The sequence below is a fragment of the Octopus sinensis genome, linkage group LG2 (genome assembly GCF_006345805.1).
Source record: "Octopus sinensis linkage group LG2, ASM634580v1, whole genome shotgun sequence".
Lineage (NCBI taxonomy): Eukaryota > Metazoa > Mollusca > Cephalopoda > Octopoda > Octopodidae > Octopus > Octopus sinensis.
The window spans coordinates 45,628,553-45,641,430 of record NC_042998.1 but is presented as its reverse complement, the minus strand read 5'-3'; the positions used below and the strand labels follow the sequence as shown (position 1 = coordinate 45,641,430).

The 12,878-nt window shown below is 35.7% G+C and overlaps 1 protein-coding gene across 4 annotated transcripts in view; it reads right to left on the bottom strand.

Moving 5' to 3' along the window:
* Window positions 1-6,190: 6,190 nt before the first annotated feature.
* The window catches only part of LOC118767772 (transcription factor Sox-3-B-like), a 45,293-nt gene continuing 38,605 nt past the window's right edge, over window positions 6,191-12,878 (bottom strand). For 3 of the 4 annotated variants that reach the window (XM_036512916.1, XM_036512901.1, XM_036512911.1), the window contains 2 exons: window positions 8,112-8,217; window positions 6,191-6,445 (listed from right to left, as the gene is read on the bottom strand). In XM_036512916.1, coding sequence (XP_036368809.1) covers window positions 6,346-6,445; window positions 8,112-8,217 — 206 coding nt within the window. In that variant the 3' untranslated portion in view covers window positions 6,191-6,345. The remainder of the gene's footprint in view (window positions 6,446-8,111; window positions 8,218-12,878) is intronic. The other variant, XM_036512907.1, reaches the window with a different exon arrangement.

Sequence of the window (12,878 nt, the reverse complement as noted above, 5' to 3'; positions counted from 1 at the left end):
CATAAATAATTCTTCAGTTTAATATTAAATTATTTTTACTGACATAAAAACAAACGTTTACATATGTGTGTATTATCAACATCATTTTTTATATCTCTGCTCTTATCTATTGGAAAAACACAACTTTACATATGTAAATTGAATTTCTTTATAATCAGTCTTAATTAGAAAAATCAATAAATACTGGAGCTGCTATCAGTTTGTGCTAGTCACCTTAGAGACATCAAGTCTTCTCAAACCCCATACTACTGATTTCTTCTGCAAAAGAGGGATAACTGCAGTCTTTTCAGAGAAGTGGGTCCTGCAAGGTAGAGTGTCACTGGCCATTCTCCTTGGCAACACCACCGCAATCATTACTGTGGGGCACGATAAACAACCATTTGTTCAGGGGTATATGACCCATCACCCCTTTCTTCTGCTGCTGCTTAACCACCCCCTCTCTTTTTTCTTTCTTATCTCTTTTCTTTCATGTTTCTCTCATAAGTTAAATTAAGCTAATATCAACATTTTTCAAAGGTCTTTCACCTTTAGGTAGATTTTGCCAAACATTTTCCTATCTATCACTATATTTATTTTTAAACTTAAGGAAAAAAAGCATTAAGGAGGTGTGTAGAAATGATATAATTTATTTTTACGACAACACTCAGAATGATTTATATTTCAAAGATAAAACAGAGCCTATAAGAAGAGAGCATATTAACACATTTCTTTGGTTGACTTTTGCTTACTTTAACAACCTGTTAATGAAGTATTGATGAAATTTTGTTTTTTTTTTGTTTGTTTTTTCTTTTTCTTTTAACAATTATGTCTACTGGTCATTTAGTTCTGAAAATTAATGTTCTGTTAGGTGCAAGCATGGCTTGTGGTAAGCTTGGTTTTGAGTTCAGTTCCATTGTTTGTCACTTTGGACAAGTGTCTTCTACTATGATCCTGGACCATCCAAAGTTTTGTGAGTAGATTTGGTTGGCAGCAATGAGAAGAAAGGCGGCGAGCTGGCAGAATCGTTAGCTCACCGGATGAGATGCTTGGCGTTATTTCGTCTGCCATTATGTTCTGAGTTCAAATTCCGCCAAGGTCGACTTTGCCTTTCATCCTTTCAGGGTCAATAAATTAAGTACCAGTTGTGCACTGGGATTGATGTAATCGACTTAATACCTATGTCTGTCCTTGTTTGTCCCCTCTATGTTTAGCCCATAGTGGGCAACAAAGAAATGAGAATGAAGCATCATGTGTGTGTGACTGTTTATCCCTCACCACCACTTGACAACCAGTGTTGGTTTGTTTGTGTCCCAGTAACTTAGCAGTTCGACAAAAGAGAATGACAGAATAAATACTAATCATTAAAATAAGTACTGAGGTCAATTTCTTCAACTAAAAACTCTTCAAGATGGTACCCCAGTATAGCCACAGTCCAATGACAGAAATGTTTCCCAATTACTTCTTACTTAGGCATGTAAACTGTGATCTTTAGATCACAGCTTTCGTTTCTGCCGCTCTCCCAGCTGAAGAAGATTGGCCTGCAAGAAACCTGTGCCAGTGCCACATAAAAGCACCCAGCACACACTGTAAAGTGGTTGGCATTAGCAAGGGCATCCAGCCATAGAAATTGCTGTCCAAGAATTTGGACCTGGATATCTCCATTTCCAGCAACTTTGAGGGCCACCTCCCAGTGGTGTCGGGCGTCAACGAAGAGCCCTCGACTGCAACAAGATGACCAAAGTTTTTTTTTTCCAAGGTCTGGGGTCTCCCACCCCTAAGCCCTAGACCATCACCTAATCAACCTTACCTGTCTTGTTGCTTAACGACAACAACAGCCATAGAAACCAACCCAAATCAGACAAACCTGGTGCAGCTCTCCAGCTTGCAAGCTCTGATCAAACTGTCCAATCCATGCAATCATGGAAAAACAGACATTAAAGGATGATGATATGTGTGTACCCTGGTCTGCATATTATGTGATGGTTGTAAATGAACATCATTACCATGCAAGCAATTTTGTTCATTTACCCCAGTCCTTTGTGTAAAATCTTGTCTGGCCATTGGGAAATGTTACCTTACCTAGAAACAGGTAAGAGCTGGCAACAGGAAGGTCATATTCAGGGTCAATAAATTCTGGCTGAAAAAATTCCATCTGACCCATGCAAGCATGGGAAAATTGATGATGATGCTGAGGTAACATAATGCTAGAAAAGGACTAGAGGAGTTATCATCATTAAAATTGCCAAAAACCCATATGGTCAACATAGAGACCAAATAATACTACAAAATTGATATGTATCATAGATTGATTTTTTTTTTTATACTAACCTGCCAGAAACTGCCTTCTGTTCTATGATACAAATTTCCTGTTTTAAAGTGAACTAAATTAAAAACATTGTTGTATTTAGGAATGGTCATTTTGCCAGTTTAGCCAATAAAAACACACGCACTATATATTTGGTGTTAATTTGCTTTAGCGTTATTTATTTTTTACATTAATCTTAATCTTATTTCGGCCAGAGTTCTTTTGTCACACTTCTGTGACCTCATCAGTGGTCAGCCTAATGGCTGACCGTTAGTAAGGAGAGACACACAAATAAGAAAGAAGAAAGCAAAGGACCACTGATGAGGTCACAGAAGTGTGACGAAAGAACTCTGGCCGAAATAAGATTAAGATTAATGTAAAAAATAAATAACGCTGAAGCAAAGTAACACCAAATATATAGTGCGTGTGTTTTTATTGGCTAAACTGGCAAAATGACCATTCCTAAATTCAACAACATCTGTTTCAACACACGATTTCACATCAAGAATATTGCAAAACAAATATATAAACGTAAATTAAAAACCTTCCATCAAAATTTCATGTTGATTTGTTTTAAACACCAATTTAAAAATTCAGTGCTATTTTACTAAATTGTTCATTATTTTCAAAATTAAATAGTAATAAAGAAAATATATCTCAACAGAAATATGGTAACAAAAGGGTTAAAATAACTTTAGTACGAGTATAAATGAATGGGTCAACATCCAGATTTAGCAAAGGAACATCAGCATCATAATTATTTTTGATATTTCACATGACAAACCAATCAATGACTAGACAAGTTTTTATGACAGACACAAACAATAACACTTCCATCTAAATGGTGACATTGTTTTATACTAAAGTGCATAAACAATGAATACAAGAATACAAATGGAAAGACAAACGCATACATATACATATATATATATACACCACCCAGTAAGTTAGGAGTTGTGGATCCAACCCACTAAGGGATAATACTTATCCAATATAATGTTGGTATAATACCCAAATTATTAATACACAAGTGTTTTTACTTGCAATGCAATAGACTTACTTATTGTATTAAATGGGTGAAGGTAAAGAAATATTTTACCATTAATTTATATTACAAATAATAACATGTATGTTATTATGGTTGTCGTTTTGATAAATAAATAACTAATATCCTTAAGCTGATAAACCAACTAATGTGTTTCTCCATTTTCTTATTTGTAATATATATATATATATATATCATCATCATCGTTTAACGTCTGTTTTCCATGCTAGCTGGGGTTGGATGGTTCGACCGGGGTCTGGGAAGCCAGGAGGCTGCACCAGGCTCTAGTCTGATCTGGCAGTGTTTCTACAGCTGGATGCCCTTTCTAACGCCAACAAGAGTGTAGTGGGTGCTTTTTACGTGCCACCAGCACGTAATATATATATATTATACTTCAACAGGAATAGTATTAACAGTTTACTTCAACATTTCAACCATCTAAGTCATCATCGAACTGTAATTACAGTCCAATGACGGCTTAGCTGGGCCAAAACTTCAAAGTCACTGTCAGTACTATTCTTATTAAAGAATAATAAATTTGTACTCTACAAAAAATATTGAGTAATCCTTCAATTTACTGTAAAATTGTTTTTATTATAACATAAAAACAAAAATTACATATATACATAAGGTGGTGCCCCAGCTTGGCCACAGTCTAATGACTGAAACAAGTAAAAGATAAAATATATGTATAGTGAAAATTTCAGAGCTAGAATTCAATAGGTTGGTGGGGTTCTTAGATTTAAAAAGGATTAAGCTCTTTTGACTATACAAAGTATATAGTTCCTTGACCCATTATGTATGGCACAGACCATTCTATGATACTCCACTCAATACTGTATGGAGTATTGTTGGCCTTCAGGTCACAGATATGGCTGACTAACTTAGTAGTTTTCTTCTTGTCTATGTGTTGAAAAGAAGACTGATGGTTAACATTTATGTTTTTAAAGTCACTTTCTCATAGACCAATATACTTTTCCTTTTAAGTTTCATTATTTTGTAGAATTGAGATGATCTCAGCTTCATAAACCACTAAGTTAACCATGCATGCCTGGTTGAGTGGGCAAGTGTCTGGGTCTCTACACTTACATTTTAGAGTAGGTGCCTAAATTTGAAAATGAATGGTCATGAGACCAACACCCTAACCTCTTTGCTATTTTCCTACTCTATATCCAGATCTATATAGACTAGGAAAACAGATATTGAAATTATAACAAGAAAGAAATATATATAAGTGATGTATTTTATGGAATATCTCGAAAGAAGATTTCCCTTTGATCTGAGTTTAAATCAGTAATTTTTATCTTAGGCAGGATGTATAGCAATATCTCACATTCCAGCCACCTTTCAAGAATAGAAAGTAGGTACTAGATGTGTTGACAACCTACCAAGATATTATATTAATTAATACTTCCAACCCATGCCAGCATGGAAAACAGACATTAAATGACTCAAGTGACTAGATGCATTTGACAGCAACACTTTCCCATCATCCCTTACAGTTAAGGGTCCTTCAAGACTGGTGGGGGGTCAAGGAAGTTCTCTTGAAACCAGGGTCCTGGCTGGCCTAAATACTTGCGACAGAGTGGATTACGCTAGAGACACTCAACCAGGTAGCTGTGGTTGAACCAAGTGATGGGATAAGTCTAACACCTAAGTAGACCATGACAGGATTTGAAGTCAGAACACAGCTGGAGCAAATACCACAAGGTATAGTTCCACTAATGCATCACCCTGTATAGTTCTTTTGCTTTATTGATCCAAAATGAATGGAAGTTTCATGTTCGGAACATGCACTCAACAATGAGTGTCAACAACAGCTACAACATGCTGCTCTCCCAGTGGGGAATTTGTCAAATTTACAAATTGGATTTTTGGGCCACAGGCAGAAGCATGGCTTTGCTGCTGGAACATTTGAGCTGGCTGTCAGATGTGGTCAGCATTCATGAGGAATGTGATGAAGTTGTTGGTCAGAGCCAGCTCAACCCCCACCCTGAGTGAATGACACTGCAAGTACAAGTATAAATGTATGAAAGACAAATTTGAACTCAAAACACTGGATGTCACCTACCTGATGAAGACAATAAGAAACTCATCTTCCCATCAGAATTACTACAAAATAGACTAAATTATTTACATTGGACGGATATGTGTCCTCATCTTGTTTGTTGTTACCACAATGTCTCGGCTGATTTACTCTCCAGCCTTCATCAGGTGTCCTGGTGGAATTTTGAACCCAACCCTGAAGGCTGAAGAGTAAGTCAGCCGAAATGTTGTGGTAACAACAAACAAGATGAGGACACATATCCATCCAATGTAAATAATGTACAGAATTCCTCATCTCTAAAATACAGAACAACAAAATAGACTTTATTATCATTTATGCTTTCATTGATGTTGGTAATGAAATTGTCATCATCATTTAACGTTCACTTTTACATGGTAGCATGGGTGGAATGGAATTTGTTGAGGTGGATTTTCTGTAGCCAGATGCCCATCCTGTTGCCAAACTTCACCTGTTACCAAGTAAGGTAATATCTCCCCATGACCAGACATTTCTCAGATGGAAATGGACAGCACTTGCTTATAACTATCATATAACCTCAAGGCAAGGAGACAACAACATACATACACACACATATGTATACAAGCTTCACTCAGTTTCCACCCACCAAATACGTTCACACGACTTTGGTCAGCCTGGGACTCTAGTAGAAGACACCTGCCTAAGGTGATACACAGTGGGACTGAACCTGAAACCATGTAGTTGAAAAGCAAACATCTTACCAAAAAGCCATACCTGCACCTAATAATATAAATAACTAATAATACAAAAAATATATTATAAAATAATATAAACATATAGTTTCAAGATTTATTTGAAAATGTTTCTTTATGATATGTCAATCAAACAGCATGAACTATGGGAATAGCTTTGCAAAAGATTTACTGATGCTTGCTAAAACTGACCAGTTTAATGCAATATCTATAATGTCGGTATCAATCTTATCAAACCTTAGTAAGTATCAGTTAATTCTGGGTCAGATGAGTTACTAAAAAACAACTCCAGTGTCTGTTCATCAAATTGCTCTGGTTGGTTCAAGTATGCCATCCATCTGTAAAAAAAATAAAGGAAGAAAAAGTTAATAACCTTAAACTTAATTACCAACCATTATTAATTGAGTTTATGTAGTGAGCTGGCAGAATCATTAACATGCCCAAGACCTTACATTAGATGGCAGAGTTATAACATAGTATTTATTTACTTCTAAATTTTCTGACTATTATTCACCCTTTAACAGTTAAAAATTACTTTAATTTCAGATTACTCAAATGTAATGGTTATTAATTTACATTGTTTTGAATTATCAAAACATGCATTATCTCGTAGCTTTGAGTTTGTTATAATGGGATTGTTTACTTTTATAACAACATTGTAGTGTAGGTGTAAGAAGCCAAATCCAGCCAGTTTGAACGGTGCACCTGAGCATTGTGGTGCACCTGAGCACTGTATACAATAATTTCATTATTATTATTATTATAAAACAGGTTGTTGTTGTTTGTTCCTTCTCGAGCCATGTCTGGCTCATAAGGGCTGGTGTGTAGGTTTCCCACCTGGACGTAACGCTGGTCCGTCGCAGGTGAGCTGCAAGATGCAGGAGAAAAGAGTGAGAGAAAGTTCGCCATTACGTTCTGCTGGAGCCATGTGAAGCTTAGGTGTTTCACTCATAAACACACACATCGCCCGGTCTGAGATTCGAACCTGCGATCCCTCGACCACGAATCTGCTGCCCTAACCACCAGGCCATGTGCCTCCACTCATAAAACAGGTAGAATATTTGGACTAGATATGGCTGGTTTAAAGGGTTAATGCTTTACTTTTTCAAATGTTGAGAAACTGTGAAAAGACTCTCTCTTGGCCAAAGTTTTGATTGGAATATTTCTTTATCAGGAGATTTGCCAACTGACCAAATTATCAAAATATAAGTTTGCCAGTTAAACAGACTACAGTTTATATATATACTAGCAATATCGCCCGGCATTGCTCGGGTTTGTTTCGACCCTTTAGAATTGGAATTTTTGAAAAGTAAAAATTTTGCATTATGTAACTTGTTATTCTCTTTAAGTGAACATTTAACTGGTTGAAATACACTGAAAAATGGTGACACAGCAGTCAAAAAATCGTAAAAAGTAGGGATTTTCATAGAAAAAAAGCACCTTTTTGATGTAAATAATTTTTGGTCTTAACATGGTCCGATTTGAATTTTTTCTTCTACGGAAGGAAGAACAAGCCTTTTTCTATCATACTCTCAATTTTGGTCAACTTACACCACAGGGTCTTGGAGGAGATAGTGTTAGTTGAAAGCTACCAAACCTGCCATACACAGACAACTTCAGCTTTATAAAGAGAGAGATTTACTGGTACTGAACAGTCAGAATACATAACTTTCACTAATCCAATAGACATATTTGTGACTTAATATCATAGGCAGGTGCTACTCATTATTGTAAGCAGTGTAAGCACTATATACCTGAGGAGTGTTTTGTGAATTTGAAAGGATGGGTTCACTATTGTAGTAGAGGAACGACATCAATTGTATTATAATCTCAAGCACTCAGAATCACTCGCCTAATGATTCTTTAATTATGGAATCAGTAGAATTCTGGTGTTATATAAGAAATTGGTATTTTTGTAAAAGTGATTGTCATAATTATCATCATCCAATTTGGAGAATTATATTGGTAAACCTCATTAAAAATTATTAGAATAACAATACTCACCTGCCAATGTCAAGCTGTGGTATGTTGTCAACTGAAAGACAGTCGTCTAACTTTTCTTTTAATCCATCCAAGACATCTAGATCTTTAACAGAAAAAAAATTCTCACCTGTAGATAATCAAATCATAACCCAAAATGAATTTATTATTATCATTATTATTATTATCATTATTATTATTATTATTATTATTATTATTATCATTATCATGATGATGATGATGATAATGAGGAGGAGGAGGAAGATGACGACGACTATGATGATGATTGTTGCTGCCACTGTTTAATATCCACATTTTAATGTCATTGTGTAATGTCCACATTTCCATGCAATTTGTTGAAGGAGATTTTTCAATGGAGATTTTATCTGCCTCCCTTTGGGAGTTATAGAAATCTACAATATAGGATTTCTTCAATTACAATTTACCTAGCATTTTTAAGAGTAGAATGCATCGCGTCATGCCAGGTCCAGTTTTTAAAATTTAAACTCCAATTAAGCAAAATTTACAGAAAACTCACATTCTGGTGTGTGTGTCAAATGCTTTTCTTAGTCTGGTTTACACCACACGCAAACGCACACACACAGTGTGCAACGAATAAAATGAAAGTAAATAGCGACAGAGTGATTTGAGGAAGACTAAACTGAAAGTATTCTGTCTATGACGCTGATAGATACATGAGTAAAATGTATGGGAAGCTAAGAGCTAAGAGTGAGTGAAAATGTTCTTGGAAGAGAGTAAATAGCGAGAGAGAGAGTGATTTGAGGAAGACTTTACATTAAATAACCGTAGTGGCTTGTGTTAGTAATAAAGTAAACATACACTCATACATACATACATACATACATACACACACACACACATACACAAACACATACATACACACACATACATACATACACACATACATACATACATACATATACATACATACATACATACATATACATACATACATACACACACACACATACACACACACACACAGTATTGAAGCTTGAGAACAATCAGATACATTTGCAACACATCTGTTGAAAATATTATTGTTCACACACATACATATACATATATACATACAGACAGTCAGACAGATAGACACACACACACACACACACACACACACACACACATGATCCAGCATGGCCACAACCTCAAGGCTGAAACATATAAAAGAATAACAGAATATAAATGTGTGCAAAGAATATTTAATGCAGTATATGGGGATTGGACAATAAGCGTAAGGCAGTGTCAATGGTGGTTCCAGAAATCCCGAGCCATAAACTACAGCCTAGAAGACGAGCCTCATCCTGAAAGATCTGTAGAACTCGACAAGGACATCCTGAAAACCCTGGTGGAATAAAATCTCATCGTAACTGTTGAGGAACTAGCAGAGAAGCTTGGATTTGGTCATTCAACCATTCATTGAGACCTGTGTGCTATCGGAAAAGTCAGCAAATTGGGTCAATGGGTTCCTCACGAACTTTCCGAGTCTAATTGCATGCAGAGAGTGAACGTATGCTTTTCTTTGCTGTCACATCTCACCACTACTGCACTATGTATATCTATATATATAAAACTGTAGTTGTGTGAGTGTCTGTCCCCTTCGATTTAGATTCCTAACTACTCCCACATTTTGCGGTGCAGTTTCACCAAATTCGGGTAGCTTATAGTCGTGATTCATATCGAGCCCGTCTGAATATTAGCGCGCGTCTACGATGAGTCTACGATTTTAAAAATAATTTAACATCATTTTTTATTCCATTTTAATGCATAATTTTTCGTGTGTCGATGGCGGCAGAGTTGGCGTCCACGCTCACACCTGCACCTGTGGGGAAGGGAGTGTAAGGAAATCAACGTCGTAATGCGTTGTCAAGGAGACCAGTGTTCTTTTAGAACAACGACTTCATGGCTTGAAGACACCAAAACAGAAATGGCTAAGAAAGCGTCTACATGAGTCTACGATTTTAAAAAAAAATTTACCATCGTTTTTTTTCCATTTTAATGCATTTTTTCGCTATTATATAAGGGAAGTAACTCTCTAAAAATGTCTACGATGAGTCAACGATTTAAAAAAAAATTTACCATCATATTTTTTCCATTTTTAATGCATTTTTTGCTATTTTTTGGCTATAACTCTCTAAAAATGCTTATATAGTTATTTCCCTTACAAACCCGAGCAACGCCGGGCGATACTGCTAGTACATATATACTCTTTTACTTGTTTCAGTCATTTGACTGTGGCCATGCTGGAGCACTGCCTTTAGTCGAGCAAATCAACCCCAGGACTTATTCTCTGTAAGCCAAGTACTTATTCTGTCGGTCTCTTTTGCCAAACTGCTAAGTTACAGGGATGTAAACACACTACCATCGGTTGTCAAGCGATGTTGGGGGGGACAAACACAGACACACAAACATATACACACACATACATACAATGGGCTTCTTTCAGTTTCCATCTCCGAAATCCACTCACAAGGCTTTGGTCAGCCCGCGTCTGTAGTAGAAGACACTTGCCCAAGGTGCCATACAGTGGGACTGAACCCAGAACCATATGGTTGGTAAGCAAGCTACTTACCACACAGCCACTCCTGCGCCCATATATATATATATATATATATATTGAGAGAGAGAGAGAGAGAGAGAGCATGAGTCAAAAGTAGCACCCAGCTTCTGAGAAGTAATGCCTTTCTTTGTTGTTTTACAGATTATTACTGGCAGTCTTGAAGAACTTTTTAGTCGAGTGAATCGACCCCAGTAGTCTTGTTTGTTTCTTTTTTTGTTTTTTTTTGCTGAACTAAGTTATGGGGATGTAAACACACCAACACTGGTTGTCAAGCAGTGATGGGGGACAAACACACACACACACACACACACACAGAAAAAAGAAGTTGAAAATGTACTGGGATTCATAAATTTTTAAAGACTTAACCATTTTCACAGATTTTTCTGATCTTCAAAAGTTGAGATAGAAAGACGTGGAGCCATGCTGCAACTGTTTTGCAAGAGAAATCTGTGAAATGAACCTAAACAAATCCTAGTGCATTTTCAACTTCTTTTTTCTATTTTTCTACCTGTGTAGAATAAAATAATTTTGTTTTCTATATATCTATATTTTAATATATATATATATATATATATAGATAGATAAGAAAGTTGGTTTGTGAAAGCACATGGGTGAATATATAGAAAATAGTAGAGTGAAAAAACGACAGAAGGCTTGAATGTTAAAAAATATATATATTTGCGTCAATATGTCTGAAGAATATTAGAAAATTAAAAAAAAAAAATTTCTTCCTCTTATAATGACATAAATTAAAAGAAATACCGGTTTCGCATGTAGCTTTTCAAATTTCTCACAAGAATTTGAAAAGCTACACGCGAAACCGGTATTTCTTTTAATTTATGTCATTATAAGAGGAAAAAAATTTTTTTTTTTAAATTTTCTAATATTCTTCAGACATATTGACGCAAATATATATATTTTTTAACATTCAAGCCTTCTGTCGTTTTTTCACTCTAGTATTTTCTCTCTCTCTATATATATATATATATACACGACAGGCTTCTTTCAGTTTCCATCTTTCATATACAGTTATAAGGTTTTGGTTGGCTGAGGCAATAGTAGAAGACACTTGCCCAAGATGGCATGCAGTGGGACTGAACTCAAAGCCATATGGTTGGGAAGGAAGCTTCTTACCACACAGCCACATTTGTGCCTATATATATATATGTATATATATATTGTATATGTATATAATATATATGTATATATATATATGTATATATATTATATGTATATATATATATATATATGTATATAATATATGTATATGTATATATATATATATATTGTATATATATATGTATTATACCGGAGTAAACACATAAATGTGAAACAAGGTGGAAAAAAGAGTACTCAAATACCAGTGGTAGAGTAATATGCTTTATTTTAAGCAGCAGAAAATTCAACAAAATCTGTTACTCTGAGTTTTTCGTTGCCGTTCATCAGACAGTTTCATATACATTCTAGCAAAAACTGTCTGATGAACGGCAACGAGAAACTCAGAGTAACAGATTTTGTTGAATTTTCTGCTGCTTAAAATAAAGTATATGTATATATATGTATATGTATATATATATATATGTATATGTATATATATATATATATATGTATATGTATATATATATATGTATATGTATATATATATGTATATGTATATATATATATATATGTATATATATATATATGTATATGTATATATATATGTATATGTATATATATATATGTATATGAACCTGCATCAACCCTAGCTGTCATCGTTCCTCACCCCAACCCTCCCCACTGGTGCTTCCCTATATTACCTGCACCCCCAAAAAGCACCATCCGAACGTGACCGATGCCAGCGCCACCTTGGCTGGCACGTTAAAAGCTCGAACCGATCGTGATCGATGCCAGACCCACCCTGGCACCTGTGCAGGTGGCACGTAAAAAGCACCCACTCCACTCGCAGAGTGGTTGGTGTTAGGAAGGGCATCCAGCCGTAGAAACTCTGCCAGATCAGACTGAAGCCTGGAGCAGCCTCCTGGCTTCCCAGACCCCAGTCAAACCGTCCAACCCGTGCTAGCGCGGAAAACGGACGTTAAACGATGATGATGATGATGATGGATGATGATGATATATATATATATATATATATATATATGAAGGCACAAATGTGACTGTGTGGTAAGAAGCTTGCTTCTCAACCAAATCTAAACCTTGATACAGGGTAA